The 25879-nt window shown below is 39.7% G+C and overlaps 1 protein-coding gene across 5 annotated transcripts in view; it reads left to right on the top strand.

Annotated features, from left to right (window-relative positions):
- Nucleotides 1-25879, top strand: part of sez6a (seizure related 6 homolog a) — an 85792-nt gene that overhangs the window by 42708 nt on the left and 17205 nt on the right. For 3 of the 5 annotated variants that reach the window (XM_010750430.3, XM_019271869.2, XM_027273810.1), the window contains exons 2-4: nt 2833-3573; nt 3986-4107; nt 16946-17138. In XM_010750430.3, coding sequence (XP_010748732.3) covers nt 2833-3573; nt 3986-4107; nt 16946-17138 — 1056 coding nt within the window. Of the gene's footprint in view, nt 1-2832; nt 3574-3985; nt 4108-11237; nt 11378-16945; nt 17139-25879 lie in introns of those variants that run through there. The other 2 variants (XM_027273809.1, XM_027273811.1) reach the window with 2 other exon arrangements.

The following is a 25879-nucleotide window of genomic DNA, read 5'->3' as shown; positions in this document are numbered from 1 at the left end:
TGAGCCAGTCAATTGTGGAATAATAAAACTTTCTAATTTATTCAGATGTTAAGAAGTCATCACATGGGGATTAAACAGGTATAGACACTCGGCTGGCTGTGGAACTCTATGAACTGTCAACCAAAGGGATTTTCGGGAAATCCGACATAGAATTTCGAGGGAAAGTCAAGTCAACTCAGCGTGAAATACATTTGAGAATATATCATGTTGTTTCAGTCATGACACGCTCCTGTATTTTATCAGACATTTAACACAGGCGCAAACATCAGAAAACGCTCAACATGGGAATATCTCACTCGTTCTGCTGCCTGTGTCAACAACATCCTCTCATCTGCGAGCATGAAAAGTGCGCTGGCATCCCTCATGAAGACAAGCTGTCATCCTGAATGCAAGCTAATTAAGGTGTCAAAGCACATGCCATTGTTTCATGTAGACACATGTACAAAGACAAATAAGAGGATTATTTTAACTCCCTCGCCATTTAATAAGTATCTTTTGTTGTTCATGGCATATATAAAAACACATAGAATTGTTTAAGATGCCAGCTTTGGGTAATTAATTATATTTAGTGTGTTATATATCTGCAGTTGGTTATACAGCTGCACAGACGAACAATGTATAGTGTATTAAGGTGAAGTACAGAAAAGAAAGATAGAGATTGCATTGATGCCTAAAGTAAGGCAAGAATTCACAGTCAGCTGTGCTATTTCTAGTCAGCTCACCTCCTCAGTTCTAAATGGATGATGATTGCCATAGATGTTTTATTTTTATGTCCAGCAGTACCCAAAGAAACACTCTCTATCCTAACAAGACAGAAAGAAATCCTGCCAATGCACAACACATTAGAGCCGCAAGTGAGCACTTGAATTTCAAAACCCGCGGAGGAAACCAAAACATAAAGGCTCCTAAATGAGGCAAAAATCTTTGTTGTCATCCGAGCATGTCCAACTAGCATCCAGCTGGAGGACGTTTGATCATTTCACGGTAACTATCCTGTCAAAGCCACCGAGGACATACAAAGACATACATCTTTGCTGGTGTTTACACAGTCTGGAGGATTTGCAGTAGTGGGAACCATCTATTTATCAAGATTCTCCCAAACAATCAATTTAAAATGCAGCAGACAATGGAATAAATGTGGACACACATTTGCAATTATCCGGCTAGACAAACGACCGACTGGCTGATGTATCCTTTTTTTAAAAATATGCTAATGTTGAATTAAACAGAGGTGAGTAGATAAAGCGCATTAGATTATATCAGGCTGGAATGTTCCTATATATCAGGTTTATCACCTTCCGTAGGTGAGGAAGGCGCTATAGTTACAACCAGATTTTTATTAAACACTTCACTGTATCAAAATGATTAAGCCTTATAAGACAGGTGTCACAAAGACAGGTGCAGGCAACATGTGGAGCTTTAATCTTCCCAGTCTTTAATTTGATAAATCAGGTTTTATGTTGCTAACTTCACACCGGTGGTCTTGTTTTTTTTGAAAGTTATTGTTTAATCAATTATTAAACGCTTGCATCTGCTTGCTGGTACTACACTATAACTGTGTTTATGTGACTGTTTCATTAAAACGGGAGCTCAGTCTGTGTTTTAAATGGATTAGCAGTGTCATTGCCAAAATGGCAAAGTCACAGCAGAGAACATCTTTTGTTTTGGATTTTACACTGTTAAATGTCATGTACATGCTCCATGTTTGGTGATAATGATAATCAGTAAGAGTGTAGGAAAGTCGAATCATTTAATATAAGAGTAAATACTCTTTCTCTACGTATTTTTCCTGTCTAATTTGATCCTTTGATTAAAATCACTGTTTCTGTTGATTATTTGATTAAGTTCACTCCAGTGTATCTTCTAAATCTGGATATATGAGTGGTTTTGCAGATGACACTAACAGGTTCATCCATTAATTTCGATTTTTTTTTTTTTTTTTTTTTTTTTTTGTGGTTTACTGATTTATTCGCTTGCTGAGTGCTTTTCGCGTGGGACATTTAACAATGCCTGCATTGTGTTTGAGTAGTGTGTGTGATAGGTTGGAAAAAAAGGAAAAGGGAATAAGAATAGCCTACAGAGACATGTCTTAGAAAAATATGTGTTTTTAAAACCTTTTTTATCCTACAAGTTGCTAGACTATTTCTGCTCCGTGTTTCTCTGCTCTGAAGTTTCACTGCCTGCGGGTGTGAGCGTGGAATTCATCTTTGATAATAAACTGACTTTATGCAAGCTGCTACTCACCACTGTCAGTATTAATCGGCCACAGGGACCTCAAAAAGATGTTCGTGTAGTCCATATGCGGCTCATCTCGCTGCATGTAGTTCAATGAACAACATGTAAAAGTCCTAAAAGAAGACATCTCAATTAGGCACAGAAGATACACTTGAAAATGAACTGTGTTCTTACAACAGAATCACGTCATACATGAAACACACGTTATGTTATGTGTGACCTACATATGTCAGTCCAATACACTGTTTTGCTATTATTAAAGCTTCTATGGATAGCAAAGGCATTGTACTTCCTATACCACTACCCCTCCCCCCAAAGCCACACACACACACACGCACATGCACACGCACACACACACGCACATGCATAATGAACTGATTTAAATAGCAACAAAATATGTGTGGAAGAATTATACAAGAGGACAGCCTCTCACCTCATTAGGCATAATTTTGGTAGATTATAGGCTGGCAGTCTTGATGATTTTATAATGAAACTGTCAAGAAGACGTACTGTTCTTGTGTACAGTATGTTCCTTTTGTAGCTTACTGGTCTGTAAAACAAAATTGCTTAACACAAGTATTATTATTTTACTCTTAGGTCCAAAGGAAATCAACAGCATCACCAAGAGGACATTGGACCCAGACAGGGACTCATCAACACTGGACAGAGAGAGTGAAGTCCACACTGTCACCACTGTCTCACCAGTGAATATCCCCAACCACCAGCCTGTCTTTAAGGGCCTGCTGCTTCATGAACACCTACTTACAAGGGACTTCCAAGGGGATGAGCACTTTTTTAGAAGGGATGGCTCTGTGGCTGCATATTCCACCATGCCGGGCTCTGTGTCTGCCTTAGATGCAGGGCACCCTATCACTCAACTTGTGCCCCATGAGGATGCCCCAGCCTTCTCAGACATTGCCACTACTGCCACTGCAGCTGCCACCTCCCCGCTGACTACATTTTTTCCCACAACACCAAGACCACCCATGTCTCTTCCCCAAAAGAAGCTCCCTAAGGAGAAGACCAGGGGAGAAGACAAGGTAGAACCAACAACAGACTCCTTCACCACTCAAGTGACCCCAAACAATAGAGGTTCTTTAATTGAAAATGACCCGGTGGCTTCCTCACAGAGAAGTCAATCACAAAGTTTCAGCGCTTTTCCTGCAGAGGCTACTCCCGGACCTTCCTCAATGAGGATGGAGAAAGAGGAAGCTAGAGACACAACAGGGAAAAACAAAACCAGCCCAGATCATCCGCTACGCAACCCAACTTCAGTATTTCGAGAAGGTATGACCACGACATCCACAACCGTTACCACAACCACCACCATGCAAACAGGTAGGCACTTTCACATTTTCTCTGACTTTCATTGACGTACTGAGCATAACAACTTTGGGAAATAATTTCAACAACATTCCCCCAAAGATTTCACATCCCAGAGGCCAGGAAAATTAAGCATCAGCTCATCAACATCACTGCTGTTCATTTAGAATGCTATACACTGGATTCATTTCTCCACCAGGGATAACAGAGTTGGTCATGTGTCAAAGGCAATCTGATTTTCCCTGATGTGTCCTGCCTGTCCTTTCCACTGGCCAGAGAGGGTTGAAAGCCTAGATGAGAGGTGTCGGAGAAGAAATCTGCAGAGTTAGTTAAAGGGTTACAAGGCCATGGAGGCACAGGTGGGCTGTCAGAAAGATCAGTGGTCCGGGGAAAAAGGAATCACTTGTCTTTTTACTCTCTCCCACAGAGCCATGCAGTCTGAATTTCACTGACCCTGAGGCTAACATCGAAATCCTGCAGCAACTTGACTCTGGAGTGGAATGTAACTACTTGGTTACCGTCTACCTGGGATATGGCATTGAGGTTCAGGTCAGTGCTAAAGCCTAAAACATGTTCATGCACTTTGCTGCAGTTTTTAAGTTACAATATAGAACTTCTGATAAAGTTATGAACTGCATCTGAAAACCTGCATTTATTCTGAAAATATTCTGTGTACATGTTGGTCTCCACCAACCCATCTGTTTCTTTCTCTCAGCTACAGTAGCTGGTAACTTGCTGTTTGATGCTGGGCAGGTAGCATACATTAGCTTATCAGAGTTTTTTTCAATGAAAATTGCTGCCTGCACTTGGAAATGACACTGATGAGAGTTTTGTTATTGAACCAAAAGCCATAAACCCAAAAACAATCAGCTGAAATACACTATAAAGCCCAGAACTGCAGAATGTGGTGCAGATTTGTCATGACCCAATTCGCATAAACATATTGATTATAGCTATTTAAAGAAAAACTGTTTGGTTCTTTAAAATTACATTGCAAAAATATTAATAAAGAGCATGGACATATATACAGTACAAGTTTAATCTTCAGTGTTACAGTCTTGGCTGGTCTTGTGTGGGCTGATGGAGATAGACAGGCAGCAAATTGCCCGGGTGAGTGGGTGGATAGGGCCACAAGTGATGGGGTCTGTCTCAGGCGGAATGTTTGCTTGGTAAGTCTTTTTACAAAAGGTTATAAAAATTAACTGTCAGTGTGTGTGTTCCTTGGCATTTGAAATTCCTCAAACGCCTCATTTACCACTGGAGACTTTAAAATGTGTGAGCTTTGTCTTGCCGCCTCTGGAGGGCTAAGATAAGTCTTGACAGAGTATATGTTTGAGAGTGTTTGTCTCTGAAAGCTTCCTCTGGGTAACTTAAGTAAATCTTGAACCTCCTATACGCACAGGCAGGCTTACCTGCACACACACACACACACACACACATATGCATTTCACCACATTTCATTTCATATTTGATATATCAGCTCTCAACTTCTGTTGCTTCTCCAGTGCATTCGGCTGAAAATTTCTTTGGTGAAAGCAAAGACATTTTATCATCACCAGGCCAGATAAAGAAACAGGAGGAAGCCATGTGTTTCAGCACCAACATATGAACAGATGAAGCCACAGTCTCTCTCCCTCCTACAGCTAAACTGATATTGATCTGATGGCAAACTATACAGAAAACTGCTTGGCATGACTGAATAGAACGAGGAGCCACAGTCTCTGTTCCCAGCAAAGACATCAACTTACCGAAGAAGGAAGGATAGAAATTAAAGTCGAGTTTGTGTCGTAGCTTCTCATCAGCAATAAGCTATATGAAGCCCCTTTACCTAGAGGCTTTCAAGGCTTTTCAAGGAATAAATGAGACCAGAAAGTAGACAGTGTGCACAGAAAATGTGATGCAAGCAGGAACATTTTTAACCCTACAATTTGCATATTTCTTACACATCTTAGTTCTCGGCAATTTACAACCTCACTCACCTGCGCTTAATTCCCAAAGCAAGCAAGAAGAGATGGACACAGCATTTAGCCCTTCCATGGAATTTACCTATTTGTGGGGATTTATCTAATACATGTGAGCACACACACACACACATGTATAAACCACGTATCCAAACCTAAAAGTTCGAGCATCGCAGCTGCAATTACATCACCTTTATATAGATTCAGAGTTGCGTATGAGCTGCTGCATTCTGGCTGATATCCTCTGTGCTATATCCTCACGGCATTTTAGTCAGCGACCCATTCTAATCCTGTTTTTGGAGATTAGAGGACAGTACAGTGTGACGGGACACATGACATGAACCTAAGAGTGAAATGCAACAACCATTACGTGTGCCTTTTGTCTTTGCCATACTGATTATTGCCCCAGCAAGAGAGACAGACAGGTAAACATCTTAAGACTGTGATACATAACACTAGTCATCTTGCATTTGGAAAGAATGGATTTGAAATGGTGCAAAAGGAAAGATAATGCTGACATGCAGCTGTCATTTTTCAGCACATCCCTGCATCCCCTCAGGACAGCTAGTAATGAACAAAAGGCAAATGGTAACATAAGGGGCATTTTTATGTTGTTCTTTCGTGAAATTTGTGTCCAGACATGTGAATCCAGTATAGTATAGCGTAAAAAAACATGTGACTAACAACAGATAGCAACATACAATCTACTAATGTGAATGCTGATGCTGAAACAAACTGCAACTAAGTTGAATTTGTTGATTTGTTTTTGTATTTGTCAGTATTCATTTTGATCAGCTGGATTTTTTTGCCATTCATTGGCAACTGAACATTAACATAGGGAAAATGCTTATGCTCCACACTTCAGAGCAGATGAGCTGTAGGAGGGACATTATGGTTGAAGTGCATGTTCTTGTTTTGGCAGCGAGCCTCCGTTATGGAAGAGAGTCATCATTATAGCAGACAGACTAACAGTTGGCAAGGGCAAAGAAAGAGAATCAGGTGAAAGGAAAGAAAAACTCTGAAGGACAGATGAGGTTACTGTATAATATATATTTATGTTGATGTGTTCCTAGGATTCACTAAAGCATAATATATATATAAATAGGCACAGTGTCATTTCCTAGCACTCAGACCTCTTTGATTTCCAACAGCATTCAAAAAACAGAGCAATTGGGGAGGGGGGAATAAATAAGCAAGATCAGACCTTTTCTGTGTTTAGTCAATACTCCTTTCAGCAGTTTGGCAGCGTGCAAGAGAGGGAGGATGAAAAATGTATCAGGAGAATTTACTGCCCTCAGCCTGACTGTTCAACCTCTCTGCCACAGCCAACGGCATATAATGCATTGCCCCATCTGGTGATTCTGGCTGCATTACAATTTATTTGCAGAATAATTGCAGAAATATTAGGAGGCTGATGTAACAACAGCTTTCAACGCAAAGATAAGTGTGGTGTAATAAACACTGAAAGTATATTTCAGAAAAATGTGTTGCACTTAAATACTTAAGTGTGGCGTACATTTAATAGTTCAATATGTAAGATATTTGCAGGACGTTTGAACAGGTAGAGTGCAAATAATCAGTCATGAGTTTTAGGATTTTTGTCTGACATTTTCTATATCAAGTTTGATATCAAGTTAATGATGAATATCCAGAAAGCATTCATGTAATATGGAGGAAGGCCTTTCCTCAGGGTTTAGTTTATTCAGTCTTCATGTCTCTGAAATATACTGTTTGCAGGTTAAATAAATCAATCTTACATCTAGTTAAGTTGCTCTGGGTGTGATGTATTCTTATTAATAAAGATATATACTGTTTATATATATTTACTGTAGTTTGTATGCTACACTATATATAAAAACAGCCGCGTCACTCAATTTACCTATGAATTGGCACTGATGGGATGTCAGTCTTGCAGTTGTTTGTGAGTCTGCCTAGCCTCTCTTCACTGTGCACAGCATACACAGATTTAAATGAAGGTTTTTAACCAGTAAATTGGCGATATCTTAAGCACATCTTATTTCTGTCCTCTATATCTGTCTCCTCCTCTGCAATCACTACGGCAATAAGGTTTAAGTAGAGGACAGATGGAGGTTCTCCAGAACTGGGCTGTGGCATTAAAGTGCTTAAAATCTGTTTTGGAGCTCTTTTTATTTGATTAAATAAATCCAGTGGGTTAGCTAGCTATCAGCTCTTTCCAGGCCATCTGTCCCGCTCTGATTTCCCCGACTCCTCTGCACGCTGATCTACCTGCCTGAGTCTTAAGGAGTTACCATGTGAGGCTCTGAACAGGCTGTCCCAGCTCTGTTTCATGGTGGCCACATCTCTGCACTCTCACTAAAAGAGAATACTATTGTGTGGGGACGACTGAGAGAGGTTGATACATTTCAGGGGTTAGGAGCCCAGACGTGGCCAATTTCTCCCACTGCTTCAAAAGGCTGATTGGGGGAGCGCTTCCATTTTCTGACAGCTTTAAAGCCGCATCATTCAAGGAGATGGTGAGGGAGGATGAGGTCAATACTGTATAACTCCTTTTTTTTCTTTTCCCCACCTGTCTCACAACTCTCTTCCTCTTTTCCCATAAAATAATATAAAAATTCCACCCTGCTCTTCTTTATCAGTTTTCCTCTAGTTCCTCTACCCTGGCTGAAAAACAAAAGCAGTTCTTGTGGTGAAGCGGCGATAAATTAGCAGAACACGGGAATTAATTAAAAACTCTAGCTTCGCTCGATATAATTGCTTTTTCTCAAATTCTCATTAAAATATTTTTACCTTTTATTCTCCACATTATGTAAAGTGAAATAAGTGACGGTAAAATGTTACCAGTGTGCAGGATTTAGTGGCATCTAGTGGTTTAGTTGCTAATTGCAACCTCCTCGCTTCACCCTCTCCTTCATAGCATGAAAGAGATAATGCTGTGGCAATGAAATGCATTCAGATATTAAAAGCCCTGTCTAGATTCTGGGCTAGAAAACATGGCATAGAAACATGGCAGACTCTGTGGAAATCTGTAAGGCGCATTCAAAAACATAATGATTCTTATTTTGAGCTGATTATACACTAATAAAAGAAATAATCATGCATATCACATTCAATTTTCTGCCACATTCTGTAAATAAATTCCTTTAAATCTTATACGCTGGACCTTTAAAGCAGGATTTAAATACTAAGGAAGCATAATATTGTAACAACGACTGTAGATTACAAAATTAGAAACAGCTAAGCCACTGTGATGAGTCTTGAATTAAAAAACTGTGAAGCAAGTGAAAGAGAACAGAAAACTTTCTCTGTTTATTTCGTTAATTAAAGCTTGTAAATATGAAACAAAGGCCTTTAGTCTCAGTGGAGAAAATTACAGCTTCCAAGTTTTTCATCCTCAAATGAGTGAACATTGTTTTAGACAATTCCAAACAAAGCAAAAATAAAACCATAAAAAGAAAGCGTCTAATGAGCTCGTGGCTGTATGTGCTAATGAGTTAGACCTCAGTTTGGGATAAATACTGTCAAAGTTGATCATCAGTGAAGTGCCCCCTTAAGGATTGAGATGTTACGGAGCATGCCAAATGTTTATAGCTAACCCCGACTCGAGGGTTAACGATTGGTATTTGATGCTGCCTCTGCGACCACGCTCCTCTGACTCCAATCAATAGTCATGTTAATAAGCAGCACCAACACTTGACACACAGTCTCCTCTCAGTGCTGGGTGAATTGCCGTATTGATCCTTGCGCTCTCATTTTAATTCTAGTATTCCTTACAAAAGAAGCAAAATGCACATGGCATTGACCCTGGTCGAGTGTGGCTGATGAAGGAGGGAATTAAATTTGTTTTGTCGGTGTTCAGTGACTCTGCTTGTGCTCCCATCAAATTAAATGGCCACAAGAAAGCGTTATGAAATATCCACCAAGAGGAAGCACTTTTGTAAAGCCAGCAGTTCTCCTTTAAAATACAATGACGCCTGTAATCCTTTCTTCTCACCTCTGACATACTAAAATGGGTGTTTTTACCAAGGTGAGGCACGTGTTTGGGCTATCCTGTGATGGTGGTCCCCAGCAGCACAACTGACAACACATAGCAGATCTGTCCCAGAGAAACTAAGCCCAGCTGAGTAATGAAGGCCAAGAAGGGCTTGCTGCCTTTAATCAACCTGAGATGAGGCAGAAGGAAGCCTTCATCATGTTGTGCCTTGGGGAAGTAAGACGGGACATAAAGAAACCCAGTTTGATCTTGATGAGCTTTTTAGGGTGTCAGGGCTTTGCTGAGATGAGTTTTCATGGGGCCTAGCCATCCCGAGGGGAACGCTTTCAGGTGACACTAATTGCTCTTCCACCCAGCTAGCTGTCATGAAGGGAGAAGACTCTGTCTGGCAGAAGGCTATGTTCTCTCCAACTCTTTCAGTGTCATGACGAGGATGGGAGAGATGAAGACGCGTTCTAGAAAAGAAGTAATCAGCAATGCATGAATTTTAATGTATGCAAAAATGTATCCACACTGCAGCAAATAAACTGAGATGTTAAGGCCCAAGAGGCAACTCAAGTAAGTAAGGCAGATTTATCAGAAAAGCAAGAAGCACTTGTGAAAGTGTTTCAAATGCTGAGGGTCTAAATGTGTGTTTTACTGTAAGCTTCTGTAAGGAAAACAAAAAAAAAACTAGTTTGAGAAGATGGTCATTGTACGGTGGAGGCATTTGGTGATCTGCGGAGCATAAAAAAGGACTATCCTAAGTGACAATGGGCAAGCAACTGGCTCTGGCACATTCTCATTAACATTCAGCTTTTGCTGATCGGTAAGGATCCATTGTTTTAAACAGCACAGCAAATAGCAAATGGCCTTGGCTGCCTTTATGTAGAGGTGAATGTTCAATTAAGATAACGTTTTTAATATAATGAGCACTGGAGGAGCTCTTCTTTTTTTTTTTGTATGGATTTATCAGGAGATGCACAAATACACCAACTGGATGTGGCTCACCAAGATTATCCAAATGTGAGCCTTAGATACAGGGCGAGGTACGCTACCAGCGTGCTCCGCTGCATAAGCCAGTAGGTTTTTATCATAGTAATGATGACACTGCAGCTGGTGAGTCCAATGGCTGTTGATTTATTGCCCCCAGCAGCAGGGTCATTTAATTTCCATGTATAGTGGGATCATTTTGATTACATATTGCTCATTTCTGCATCAGCAATGGCTCCTGTGAGTCAGTGTAAATGTTCGTCGCAGAGCACCACCAGATGTTTTCAACAGTAAATTATCAATGCGAGGCAGCCTCTGCGGACGATCAACTCACGCCGTGTATACTATACAGATAAATTAATAAAGGAGTGAATAAAGATAACGCGCCACGTGCAAAAAAGTGCAATTTGTTTGACTGATTGTTTACTTACAAAGCACCAGGAGAAATCTGACTTCTGTTTTTTTTTAAAGAGGACAGTAACTCCCTAATTGCATGCAGAGCTGGGCAGTATTTCAAATACAAGTATTTAAAATACGTATTTAAAATACTTTAGTGTATTTTGTAATTTGTATTTTACAACTTTGTTAAGAAGTAGTTTGTATTTTGTATTTAAATGCTTTGAGGTACTGTATTTGAGTATTTAAAATACAAAAATACTTTTCTATTTATTATTATTGAATCAGTAAAAGATAAGCGTCAATCAATCTAGCCTGATTAAACCAGCCTAAATGTGAGACTGGATACGTAAACAATCACCACGAGTCAAGACGTACGCCTGGATCACGTGACACGCCCATTGAGGCTTGAATGGGATCTTGCTGTTTCCGCGCTACGAGAGTCACAACAGCAGTGAATGGCGAAGAGACACTGTACCAACAAGCGGGCTTTTCGAGGCATGGAAACAACACTAAGGTGAAATGCTTTGTGAAAAATATATGGTTCCGTCTTCCCACACCCCCCAACACTGTCAACCAAATTACACAATAAGCACGAGCTAGGGCATACATTAATTGTTAGTAGGGCCTACTCATTAATGGTGAGTGTGTTTGATATGCACAGTTGTAGATAGATGCGGTCGGTTGATTAACAAGTTGCTTAGGTCAGCGATCTTTTTTCTTAGAGGATAACTTATCACATATCGAGCAGACAGGTCAAACGTGCCTGACTCGCAAAAGGTAAATTAAACACGATATGGCAGTGATGAGGACCGCGCCGGTCCTGGCCACATTTGCGCCCTGGCGCACACGCGTTCGTGCGCCCCCCACGGAGAATGCGCCCTGGGCGGCCGCCACATTGCCCATAGCTAGGACCGGCCCTGGATGAGGATGATGACGAGGCAGTCATGCAGCTTTCTCTGTCGGATAGCTTGACCTTGGTCAGTTTTTTTTTGTTGCCTGCCTACCTAGCGATCGGCAGCCTAGGCTACACAGGAACACTGGCCATATTGTTTGATGTGCAACGAGAAGTATCAGTTTGCATGATCTACAAATAGTGCACTTCCTGGAAGATCCTGGAAGGACCTGTCTTCCCTGGTTCCTATCCTTAATAAAACGTCTCTTTGTTAGATTCAACACCACACTACCATCATCAGCCCCAGTCGAGCGTTTGTTTTCTTTCGCTGGACTTGTCAACCGGCCTCACAGACGCTCGTTGACACCTGAAATGCTCGAGAAGTTGGTTTTCCTGAAAAAACAACTGAACACTTACTGCTCTAACTGGTCTGTGATTTCTGTTTTGTAGCTTAATTTTTTTTTTAATCTTTGGATTTCAATTTAGCAACCTCCACTTTTATTTGCTGTATGCTCCTCAGTTTCAAATGCAGACCGAAACACTGACTTTTACATGTCATTGTACTCATAGTTCAGTGCAAGCAAACAAATTTCAGCTTGAAGAGTACTTTTTTTGAGAAATAACTTTAAGGTGATGGAGTACCACCATTCACAAGCAATGTTTTGTTGTTATAATAAGAAGAATAAAAGAAAATCCTGGCATTATTTCATGTGTATTTTTGTATTTTCAAAATACAAAATACTTGTATTTTATCTTGATACATTTTCTAGACCAGTATTTTTGTATTTTATTTTGATACATTTTTTGACCAAGTATTTGTATTTTGTATCAAAATACTTTATGATGTATTTGTGCCCAGCTCTGATTGCATGATACAGATTAAGTGTGAGACCAGCTATTGTTACAGATTAAAAGCCGCCGCCGAGCTGCTTTCTGTTTGGATGCAGTAAGATGGATCTTCACCTCGGCTCACTGTTCATTCATATAGTTAAACACCGCAGCACACTGTGAGCTCCCTGTTCTACAAAAGGTCACGGCAAATATAGAAAGTTCAAGGTATCCAATCCTGCAAATATTGTTATCTTTTGAAACATTTTGGAGATTCGCCCTCCCCTCCCATCTTTTGTATTCCGGGTGCAGTTCAAGCCTGTCGATTGTCCCATGGCCTTGCAGGATGGTCTGTTCATTATAGTGGTTTGATTGAAAAGACTGGCTAGAGGAGAGAGATGGGGTGGGGGGGCTAAGCAAAAGAGGCATTCTTTCTACTCTGAACGCAATTCTCAAAATGGAACAACACAATGTTTAGATGCCATCCTCTGATAATGTTGTGGTTGGTGCAGAAGTGTGCTTGGTCAGCCAAATCCCCAGTCCCGCAAATGTGTCTGCCGAGGCAGACATTCCAGCCAGGAGTTACAATAAGCCTGCTCTCATTACAGCCCAGAAGAACACGCATGTGTGTACGTGCGTGCACGTGCATGTGTGTGTCTGTATGCGTGTGCGACACTGAGAGAGAAGTCCCTCTGGGCATTAACTGTAGCACTGGTGAAGATAAGGTAGTCTGATGTCTCCTGACATGGCCAATGATTCATAATTGAGGTAGGACAGCTGTTGCTGGCTGCACTGACAGGTCCCAGGGTGGATGACAGATGATAGGGCTCTCTGGGGCCAAGCTATCTATCAGTCCAAATGTTTTCTGTCCACTATCTGCTCACCTGTCCTTTATGAGCCTCCCTGGTAAACAGTATGTAAACCAGTAACGCTGCTGATGTAAACCAAGCGGTCACAGAAACACAATCTGTTTTGACGTCACTGAATATCAGTGCGTACCATACAGTAGATGGACAAAATACAACTAAATAAATAATAGACCACTATTTTTAGATAGTTTATGGGGTTATTCTATTGCTTTGTATTATACTATCAGGTGTATCAAGTTATTAAGTAAAACCTTTAACTACAATTAAGTAATAAAAAATGGAAATAAATAACTGTAACACCCAAAATAAAAGCAATCACAGGCTAATCATGGTAATTATTAAGAGGACTTGACCACAGCCAGAAGGAAGATTAAATATTTACTGGTCTATTTTATGCATGTATTAAATAATATCTTTAAAGGTGATTAAAGATGTAGCCTGTCTGATGTCAATGGGTAGCTGTCCGAGGGGACTTTGTCTGCAAAGGCATGGTCACCCTTGGTTACTAGCAGAGACCTTGAAATAACCAGAAGAGCCCCATCCATCAATCTAAGCGACATAAAGGTATTGAAGGAGTCAGCAAATCAGAGATATGGCTTTATACTGTGGAGCAAAGTCATTTAATGCTTTTAAAGTCAGCAGTAAAATGTTCAAATTAATGTAGAACAGGGAGCCAACATAAGTTAGCTAGTACAGGAGTAATACGTTCATATCTTTTGGTGCCGGGTTATAATTCAAGCAGCAATGTTCTGCACCGGGAGTCAGTGGAGGAAGCTCTGACTTATACCACCATAAAGTGCATTACAGTAGTCCACCCGGGAAAAATAAAAGCATGCACAACATGACAAATGACACGGAGGGATGAAAACAACCTTGATTCTAGCTGTCTAATGCTTAAATTATTTCTACAGACAGGCCTAATGTTTTTGAGTATGCCATTAATGCATTTAGATAAATGAAAAAATAAATTTGTTTAGACTTGCAATGTTTTTATTCATTGATTTACATCAAGAATAAATGTCTTGTTATGATAAGAAAAGCCCCCATTTAAAGGTGCCTTGTCAGAAGCAGACTTTGGCTTTAATGTTTAATTTCTCTTTGGTTGATGGAGTTTTCTCATAGCACAAAGCACTCACTGCAGAGCACAATTTAAATTTCTTCTTGTATTTTTATTATTTCCAAATTATTAAGAGACAGACATTTTTGGAGCCACTGGCTGTAAGGGAGGCTGAGCTGGGCTGAGCTAGGATAAGAGGCTTTCCACCAGTTCCACAGAGGGCTTTAGAAAGACGGACATGTAATTTCTAGCCTTGTGTTTTCATTCTTTTATTTATTTTTTTTGGTGAGATGGTTGACTGAAATATGTGAACCCGATGTTAGAGTAAAATAACAAACGCTCCACTTGTTTTTGTTCTTTGAAAATGATGAAATCTTAAAAAAAGCTACATTATACGAGACTTCAGTACAAACAATCAGTCACAAGCCACTCAATTATGAATGTAATTTAGACTTGAGAGAAATTGCAATTTCATATTTTCAGTACGGTTCCTTGAATATATGAGCATGAATGTTAAGCTGTTGAATTGCTGTGCTGCACTGTGGGATAAATGATGAAGTGAACCGATGAACAGGCGAAATAACCTGATTTGCAAAACATCCAAGCCCTCCATATTAACGCAGAGAAAAAAGGCAGAAGTGGGAAAAAAAGAAAAAGAACTGTGCCTAAGGCTTTGTCATTGCAGTTGCCCTTGAGAAACAGAAACATGGATTCTAAAATAATGTGACATTCCCTTTATTACTCACTGTGACACCATTGTTTAAGGCTCCCGCACGACTCAACTAACTAAGCTACAATGACAAGATGCAGTTTTTTATGGTAAAAAACATACAGAAGTGACATTATATCACACACAAACGTGTTTCTTTTTATGTTTTGTGCGCAGACAAAACAGGTGATATCTGCCGTTTGTCTATTTTTGATCTACCGTTTGCACTCTCTGTGCTCTCAGTTTGTCTGAAAAACCTCCAGAGTGGTGTTAAAATCCAGTTGTGATAAAAATCAAATCAATCAAAGCGGCTGACCTCATGGATCATTCAGGAAGAAGTCACCTCTAAGCTCGGAGTGTCCATTAGCCTCTCTGCGCTCATTGTCAGCTCCCCTTCGACTGAGTGACAGTTAGTCATCCTGACCAAATTCATTTTCCTGCCACTGTTGTGCAATGTGCTCATCGTGCCCACTGTCTCAGCTTTTCCAGGCTGTTGCACTAACACTCCTGCACACATATTACCTCTGGGACATCGGCCTATGGAGGGCAACACATTTTTTCTTACCTTCTTACCTGAGACCTGAGCCTGCTTCCTATGACAGCATTAGCTTTCAGAACGTGCTATGAATTTCACCGAGAGGCTGAAATTGACGTGGTTGAATTGGCTTTGATGGTGCACTTATCTTTCAAGACAGGAGCTAGGAATTTTATCTCCCCTCTCTCGCTCTCTTTTTTTTTATAAGCACAGGCCAATGCATGAAACATTGAGCTATTAGTTAATCCATCAGGCTTAATTTTGAGCTTCAGGTATCTTGAACATCTTTAACAGAATTATTTCAAGTTAAAGTTTGAAGTTAGACACTTTTTTTGTCAAGGGCATTAGAAACATTTCCAAACTAACTACCTGAATAATTTAATACAAATTTACAAGATTAAATCCAGGATCAGCTTGAATAAAAGTCTATCAAACCCCCAAAACTACAGCCAAAAGACTGCTATGGAAACACAAGTAGAGGTGAAAACTTTTTTTTTATCATACACTTTTATTATACACTTTTCTGTGGGGAATGAATCAGATGTTGCTCCAAAATGTGTCAGTACTCCATTATCCAGACAGTTTAACTACATGCAATTCTCCTGAGGTTCCCTCACCAGATTTAGCTGCAGATGCTGTTCGAACCTGTTGAAGACATAAAGCACTGCTGTCAGAGTGGCTTATAGGCACACGGAGAACACAGAAAGAGGATGAGTCAATCATACTGTGGAATGACCCAGGCAGGTTCTACAATTACTCCAGGAGCCCGGTTTGCAAAGAAATGACTAAACCAAACATATCTCTGTGCAAGTGAGCAAAGTAACACAGCAGGTGACCCATTTTTCACGTCATTAGACCAAGCCTTGCTTTGAATGTAAACACAGAAGTGATGCTGAACTCGGATCCCATCTGGTGTGAGCTGAGACATCATAAGTCAACAGTTAGTCGCCTGGTTTGTGTGCAGTGTTCAGTGTTTGAAAATTCAGACTTTCACCTCCAAAGAGTTGGTAGAAATAAATGTTCTCGTTCTAACAGGGCTAGAAATACAATGCGCTGACAGTTTGCTTTGATTATTCTGTGCGCCATGTGTCACTCTACAAAGGATAAGTCAGACTGTGGACCGTGTGATAGCATGACATATATGATGCTCAGATGTGTAATCATATGGTACGGTGTCTATTTTTCTTTTTAGGTGTTAAATGTGAGTGTGTTGGAGGGGGAGCAGGTGACAGTGGAGGATACGGGTGGCCGAGAACCTTTCATCCTCGCCAATGAGTCCGTCTTGATGAGGGGCCTCGTGCTACGCAGCTGGAGCAACCAGATCTCCATCAGATTCCGGAGTGACCAACTGCACAACTCCGGATTCGTCCTGCTGCATTACCAAGGTCTGCTAGCTACGTGTTGTCACTTTATTCAAACTGTGCACCACTCCAACAACTGCTCAGCCTAGACTCAACGGATTTAAATAACACTGACATTAAGTGTAAATGCATATTGACATTTATGTTGCCATCTCTCGCCTCTCAGCACTTGTTGAATTTGGTTATGCCTGTCTAAAGAAGTTTGGAGACAACCTTTATCTACAGAAATGCAAAAGATTCCTCTGCTTTACTTCTTGTCATGTTGCTGTTATCACCCAACAAGATAGGGAGTGAAGGACTGTGTTATGCCCCAGTCTAGGGGCCTAGAGCATAACAAGAAATAGGTGTCTCCATCTTCCCCGAGTCCCAAGTAGCCACTTACACAAGTTTTATGTACAAACGAAAAAATTATTTATTTACAAAAGTCAAAATCTCAAACAACTATAACTAAGGAATCAACTTCAGGGTGGACCCAGGCCAAAACAACAACTAAAACAAACTATCTTGAAAATAAATCGCTTTCCTCAGAAAATCAAAATCACAATAAACTTACCTTCCTAAACTAACAAAAAACAGGAGAAAACACGATCAAAACAAAATGGCAGTCCACCCCTACTCTTCAAACAAAAAGCTATTTCAAAGTTCATACAAACGGTTTCACAAAAGGACATGTGGTGACAGTTGGGAAAGGAGGAGGATGAGGAAGTGCCGGTGTCCACCTGCCAGCCGCCATCTTGGCTCCTTAAATCTCAGGGGCTTTCAGGTACAACCAATCACAGGCCAGGACTGGAAAATTATTCCACCAATCGCCTCCTGGGGATGGCACATCCTCTTTGCATGTGAAATAGACAGCACAAGCACAGGGCACAAAAAAAACACACAGACTACAAACAAATATGACCACAGATTTAAATTACACTGACATTAAGTGTAAATGCATATTGACATTTATGTTGCCATCTCTCGCCTCTCAGCACTTGTTGAAGTTGGTTATGCCTGTCTAAAGAAGTTTTGAGACAACCTTTATCTACAGAAATGCAAAAGATTCCTCTGCTTTACTTCTTATCATGTTGCTGTTATCACCCAACAAGATAGGGAGTGAAGGACTGTCACTAAAAAAATAAATAACAGTCTATTTTCTATAAAATGCTCTGCTGACTGTTGATCTTACTGTATTATGGTTACAGTTACAAGAATGTAATTGTGCTCTATACTTTTCTACACTTGTCAATCAGACGACGTCCTTGACAGGAAGGGAAGACAGCTTGCCACTGATATTAAAACATTCACTAGTTTTGTGCTTGCTGAATCCCGCTGGCCTTTTGCAGAGGTCAAAACAATACAGAACGAACCGTTAACGGTGGTCAAAGAGGAGCTAAAAGAGCGTGTGACAGCAGCGAAATCTGTCAGCAGAGATAGTTACTGTATGTTGTCCGTGAATATGATGGCTCATAAATTTCTCCCCCTTTGGCTCGCTTGTTTTGTGCATGACATTGATCTTCCGTGTCCGCAACAATGTCTGTTTATCTTAGCAATCACACAAAGTGGCCTCCAATTACATGCCCCATCGATTTGAGTTGATGGTGGAAGCTGGTGGACAAAACATTCATTCCACCACATTACTGGAGCACTTTCGTCAGCTCGAAAATGAAAGCCTCCATCAAAACAGAGCCGCTGACGTGGGATAAATCAGCCCAGTCGCTGTTGGATGTGTGAATACCAGTGTGTGGTCAGGCTGAATGATGACAGCGAAGGGTCAGTACAGATTATATGGGGTGATGCATAGATGGGGACAGATGGTGGCAAATGGTTGAAATATTTTAACACTCTCAGCAGGTGTACTTCTCCTTCACTTCTCCTCCTTGCATTTCAGTTAATCTTATAACTGTGTGAAATGTTTGATGTATACATCTTTTGTGTCAAAGATATCTATCTATATGTATATAGATAGATATCTTTGACACAAAAGTATTCATATTCCCATAATTTCCAAATTCATCGTTAGATAAAACCCAAATAGCATTGCACTATGCACCTGATGCTGGGAGGGGTCTTCAGGCAGACTCAGTGGGGACACTATACAAGCTGCTGTTGCCCATCACATTATTAATTGAAACTGCTGGCTCCTGCTTATTTTGTGACCCACATGGCATTTGCTCATGCTGCTTTGTAAGGAACATGAATAACCAAGTGGTTCCTTATGTCCTGTGCAAACATAATCCTGAATAAGGTCAAAACATGGATAAAACTCATAGCCAGAATTTGTTGAGCCAAATGTTTACTAAAGAAAATAATAATAATAATAATAATGCTAATAAGTAAACTATACAAAAATACATTTGTCCAACATCTGAATTTCTGTACTAAATTTAATGATGGTCTATTGTAGAATTTAAATAAATCTTGTATGAAAAATGTGTGTCGGGACATAGCTGCGCCTTGGTACATCAAGGACAGAAACTGATTTGTTGGATAATAACAAAGATGAAGGTGACAGAATAAACCAGCAGTTTAGATAAGCCAAAAAAAAAAAAAAATCATCATTATCATTAAATAATTTTTCTATAAAAAGATCATTTCTCCTGTGGAGGTCTGGCCAAGGGCACCAAAATGTTCTATTAAAATTTATATTAACATCAACTCAAATAACTTTACAGCTATATCCTGTTGTGTCCGAGTAGCCACTTCCTTGCCACTTTATGATATAAACAGTTACGACCATATAAAAAACTCTGATAAAACACTTGACACAATGACAGCTTTCTGAATTATAATTGTTGCCAGCAACGGTGGCATATAAAAAGCCCTGCAGTCAGACGTTTGGAGTTACTTGTCTACCAAACAATCCATTTGGTTTAGAAGATGATGGGACAAATTTAGTTACACTAATGAGAAAAAATGCAAAGAGCAGATTTCTTGTAGACAAGACATATTGGATACACGGAAGATATTTCAATTTGTGTTCCTCTCTCCTTGGTAAGCAAAGTATCACCTTGTCCTTTATAATGGGCTGTGAGAAATGCGATTGGACAAGCGTGGAGAGGGCGACAGAACTGTGGAGAGATGGATCTCAGCTCGGGGTAATTAATATCTGCTACAGCGTTGGCTCCGCCTGTGACGGTGGACTGATGGATGCCTCTATAACATCAGCTGTGAGCCTGACACTTGGATCATGATTGTAGGTGTGTATTACTGTTGATATGTATAGTGTAGGAAAAGTAGGTGTGTGGGACAGGAGAGGAGCTTAAGACTTTTCTTATCCTTGGCACGCTGTGTAAACTAAAAAAAAAACACGAGGCTCATATTTAATTGAAAATAGCACAACGGCAACTGTTGAAAGTGAGAAATGTTAAATTATATGCCCATTTTGATTTTGAACACCTTCCAAGAAGTTGGCACAGGGTCATGTTTACCACTCCGTTCATCGCCTCTTCTTTTAACAACACTCTATAAATGTCTGCGGACTGAGGAGACCAATTGCTGTAATCTTGAAAGTGGAATGTATTCTCATTATTGCTTGATGTAGGTTTTCAGCTTTGTGGTCTTCTTTGTTGTATTTTACGTTTCAGAATGCACCAAACATTTTCAGTAAGTGACAGGTCCGGACTGCAGGCTTGCCAGTTTAACACCCACACTCTTTTACTACTATGCTGTTGGAATACATGCAGAATGTGGTTTGGCATTTGCCCAGGGCAGTTTTCCAATTTGCCAGGTTTAGGAAACATTCTTAAATTGTTGCACTATTTGCCAGCACAGTTTAATGGTGAACCCTTCCCCATCCTTACTTCAGAAAAACTCTTTTTATACCCAATCATGTCACAGTTCATTGGGAGACTTTCTTTAGGATTTTCCAGTAAACTTTAAAAATCATATGTGCATAATCAGTCTACAGAAATGACAACATTATCATTACTGGCAGTCATCAACTTGCAATATATGAAAAAAAAGGTACTGTTTAATAAAGACTGGCTTTATTTCTTTCATTAATGTGCTACATTGCATGCAAACATGTTGAGAGGATATTTCATCCAAAAGTGTTAGCACCCAGAGGAGCCAAACTAATTATAGACCGGGGAAATGAAATCTCTAACATTCCTCTAAAAACTCTAATAACTATATGTCAATAGCAGCTTAAGTTTTTTGGCAAAACGTATAATTCTATCATCAGAAGACAAATTCAGACTTTTTTAAAAACAGGGTGGTCAATGAATGCTGTCATTTTAAACATCATTTGTATGCATGAACATTTTGGGTACCAATAATTGTATAATAATGTATCTGCACATGGAAATGTGGATAACCCAAAGGCTGCTTTACTCCAAATCAGAATTTGTTTTCATTTTGATTTAAACTTAAATTTATAATGGAATTCAACCACAACCTCCTTGTTATTTAGTTGATGAAACGATTGTCATCATTTCTGACCTTTTAATATCTATAGGTGAGCTTGAATTGTTATTTCAGGATTTCATGAAGTATATAAAAGCATAATCAATTGCATTGCCAACAGCAGGGAATTATTGATTGGTTGTAATTAATAAGCCAGTTTGACAAGTGAGGTGGCCAGAGGACCTCTGACACTGGCAGTGATCCACCATTCGCCACATCTCCTCAGTAGCATTGATGAGATGCCGCCTCTAGTCCAAAGTTATTTCTCTTTAATAGCCTTTATTGAGTAAATGACCATTAAAATTGAGTTTTTAACCCAACCACATAAATATCAATAGGCCACATCATGGCAGAACTATGGTCTGGCTTTTCTACAACTGAATCACTTTCCCAGAGACAACAGTATTGATCTTGCTGTAAAAGGTAATGCTTTGGTGCACAGCCAGGACACGAAGCTCGGATACAGTGACTGTCACAGTGTCACACTGCAAACTGCATGACTGCTGACATCTCAGTGCACCAAAACAACAACTAACTGGTGATGAAAAGTCATCAGCAAAGGGTTTTCTCTCCTCGGGAAAGACATTTTACTCTCTAAATTCTCTAACACATGGTGGATAATATTCTCCAAATATACCGTCATTAAATGCAACAATAACAATCAGCACTACATTCATTATTTGTGTTCCATTTTCAGACAGCCTATTTCATTATCTCCTGCCCTCACCTTGCCAAGTTTGATCTCATTCCAGGTCTCTACCTGAAGGGATTCAGGCGACATTTGAGATACAGAGCAGCAGTTACACTCCTAAATAGAAACACATTTGACTTGTTTGTCCAAAACTGTAGTATTACTGGTTTCTTCACCTCATCTGTTTTGCCTCTTGTCAACAGTATTTGTCCATTATTGGTTGAAGAGTGGCATTCTCAATTTGAAGTAGTCTGGCAAATGAAAAATGTGCATACAGCAGAATGAGGCTCATTAATGGAGCAGGAGTGTGTGAGTGCATGTGGGAGTCGCACCAAGTGCTCTTTCAGGAGGTGTTTTTTTCTTGAAATGATTTCCGAAAGTTGATCTCTGGAAACTTTTGACAGAAGGGCTGAAGAAAATGTAACTCATTATTGGATCCACATGCAGATTCATGGTCCCATATTTGTTGACATAAAATACTTGAATTTACGAAAGGTAAAAAGGGGCCAGAAGCAATATAAACAGAAATATTTTATATTCAAAAAAGGGGAGGGCAAATCCATTGCTGCTGCACGGATAAGAGTAAGAAAGAAAATACAGCAAGACAGGGTATGTTCCTCTTGAACTCTTGTGAACAAGTACTGTAAAATGACAAAAACAAATTGGAAAGAAAAAAACATTCAGCCCATGTTCAGATGCCTTATGATTTTGTATTGGTTATGACAACGCAAAAAAGCTTTCTAACTTGAAACTCTGCCATTTAAATCCCAAAGGCTTTTATCTATTTTCCACCCTCAGGCCTATTTTATAACAATATTAAACTAAGTGCCAAGTAGAAAGTAATTTGACATTGACATTATAGGATTTATGTCAGTAATGTCTCCCTGTTTTTACCTCTGATGCCCCTTCTTCGTCTAAACAGAGTCATTTTGAAAGAAATATGGGAGCACACAATCATTTCCACACAAAGTTCTTCAACAAGGACACCGTATTATCTATTCAACATGAATACATTAAATATTAATGTCTAAAGATCACTTTTTTATGTAGGGATTCGTCAGAATGGCCATAACTAGTTTTGTGATTCAGAAAACATGCACATTGCAAATTGTTTGTATCATGCACCGTTTTGAATTTTGTCTCTTTGCAAAGGCTGACATTTTATCTGAAATGCTATAGTCCATACGAGTCATGTTGAAACTGATTGTTTACCTGTGTATTACCAATGTGACAATTTCCTCTCCTCTACAAGGGAACACTAACTAAAGACATAAGCTCCACATCTGTTTCCTGTGGCCCCTAAAGTACCAACAGCTAATCTTACTGGCTGTCTGCACCGAGGATCTATTATTTGTAATGGCAAAACAATCAGACTTTATGGCCCAGCACCACATCTACTGGAATGGAGACAGCACGTAATTTAATACTTCAGGAATTGGCTCCACAATTTTTGCCTCTGGCTCTCCCACTGCATGCTCAATAGGGATGTAAATGCTGCTATGATAATGGCAATAACTAGGTTCATTGGAGCTAGTGATAAACTATGAATTGAATGGATGACCCAGAGGCAGCGTACCTCGTCCCTGTGGCTCACTGATTTACTGCAAAAGGAAAGTCCTGTTTCATTATGGTGGAAACCAGTGGCTTGTGTAAAAGAAAAAAACAGTCAGTAGATTAAAACATAGTAGATGAGGGCAGTTTCACAAGCCTTTATGGCCATTATGCATTTAGGGCTGTTTTCCCTCGAGTTCAAAGATTGATAGAATAACATTTATTTATTTTTTTTTTTTTCCAATTTGCAGCTTCAAGGTAATGCGAGAAACATCAAGTGTTGTTTTTCATCTACAAATGATGGGCTGATATGAAAGCACTTCAAATCCAACCTGCTGCAGAGTGTCTAATCCTTTGTGCTATTTAACCTCCACTTGTTCAGCATCTGTGAATGCAAGGACCTCAGAAGCCAAATGTATTAAAGTATTCATGTGTGTGGACCAACAAGTCTGTCTATCAAGTGTCAAGCTCGCGCTTTCTACATGCTCGGAGCGTATGATGTTAAAAAGGCAAGGCCTTTGGCAGTTTTATCATGGGACCTGTGTCAAAATCTTTTAACAGCTGATGTTTGCTTTATCGGGACAATTTAAATTGGGTCGGGCATGGTTTAAACCATCTAAAAGAAAATAGACCCTATTATGTTGGGACTTTCAATTTCCTCAGTAAACATTAACTTTAATAGGATGTTGCCCTTTCTACCTCTTTCGTCCCAATAGAAGTGCATATTGCGGCGATAGAAGATACAGTTCTATGATGTTAAATTTGATAGGAATCAAGTAAATAGGCTAGATGTACAAAAAAATAAATAAAAATAGAAACAGGTGAGTATGTTTCTACAGACAGCCTTTCAACAAAGCAGCTGAACATTGCTGTAGTCCAATTCTTGATTCTGTAAACACCCAATAACCTGAATCATATTAACATAAGTAGATTAAGGTGTTTACACTACATAGCCCGTGCCTGATTATTATCATAATTGCTTTTAAGACTGCAAATACAATTTCAACGCAGACGGGTCCTCCAGTATGGCCTTTCTTCTGTTATTCTCTCCCCTTCTATTAGCTCTTGTTCAGGCTTTTGCGTACACTCCATTAAGCTGAAACATGACTTGCAAAGTTTGAGTAAAGTTGCGGCTTTTAAAAAAAGGTTTCTGTAATTTTTTGCCAGCACACAATCGCACTGTTATTGTAACACAAGGCGTAGTGGGTCCAATTATGTTGCTTGTTTTGTTGTTAACACATTTCCAGAAGTTTAAAAGTTTTTGTCTGGTCATTAAAGTGTCCACACTAATGAGGTAGAACAGTGTGGTTATTAGACAGGAAGAGAAGGTTGTTTAATAGCTTCCATTACAGACTTGGTTAGCTCACTCCATTATCCATGTGAACTCCATCTCATCCTACACCATTTATTTAAAAAATAGGGACAGAACAACAATGCAAAGCAAGTCCAAGAACATTGATCTTACCCTGCTGGAATCACGACTCTTTGACAACCACTACAGAGGCAATTCCTCTTCTGGCTATCACATTACAGGCTCACTATGATGTTCAGCTGATCAGCAACGTTTCCATTTGTCAAAGGATTTGCGGCGGTTCCACACCGCAACACACACAGGGATGTTAATTACTGTAGTGCTGCAAACATGTCTCTGCATATTTGCATACTGCACGAACTGGTAAACTGCAATTAATTAAGAAATGGAGTGTTTATAAACAAAGTTGAAGGTTGGTAATAAAGCATCTCTAATTGTGTGTGTGTGCGAGCGCATGTGTCTAAGAGAAACGTGACGGCGGGGACGGAGTGTCGAAGCATTTTACCTGATTTATTTGCACAAATAATAGAGAAACAATTTGGTTTTTCATTTCTATTTTTTTTTTTTGCCTTCATATTGAAATGTTTTCCGGTGTTCAGTGATGGTTTGGCAGAGAGACAACATGGTCAACAATTCAACACAACAGCACAGCTTATACACAGCGCAGGACACAGAGGATTATGTTGTGGAGCCAGTTAACACTGTCAGCTGTCTGTTTTGGCAAGACTTTGTAATTTTGCATCAAAAAGACCATTTTTGCATTAAATATCTCCCTCAGGCATCTGAAAGAATGCTTAAAATTGTGATAAAAATAAAGGTCCA

Source organism: Larimichthys crocea, chromosome XXII, assembly GCF_000972845.2.
Source record: "Larimichthys crocea isolate SSNF chromosome XXII, L_crocea_2.0, whole genome shotgun sequence".
NCBI lineage: Eukaryota > Metazoa > Chordata > Actinopteri > Sciaenidae > Larimichthys > Larimichthys crocea.
Note: the sequence above shows the minus strand (reverse complement) of the source record. Positions and strands in the feature narration are given on the sequence as shown.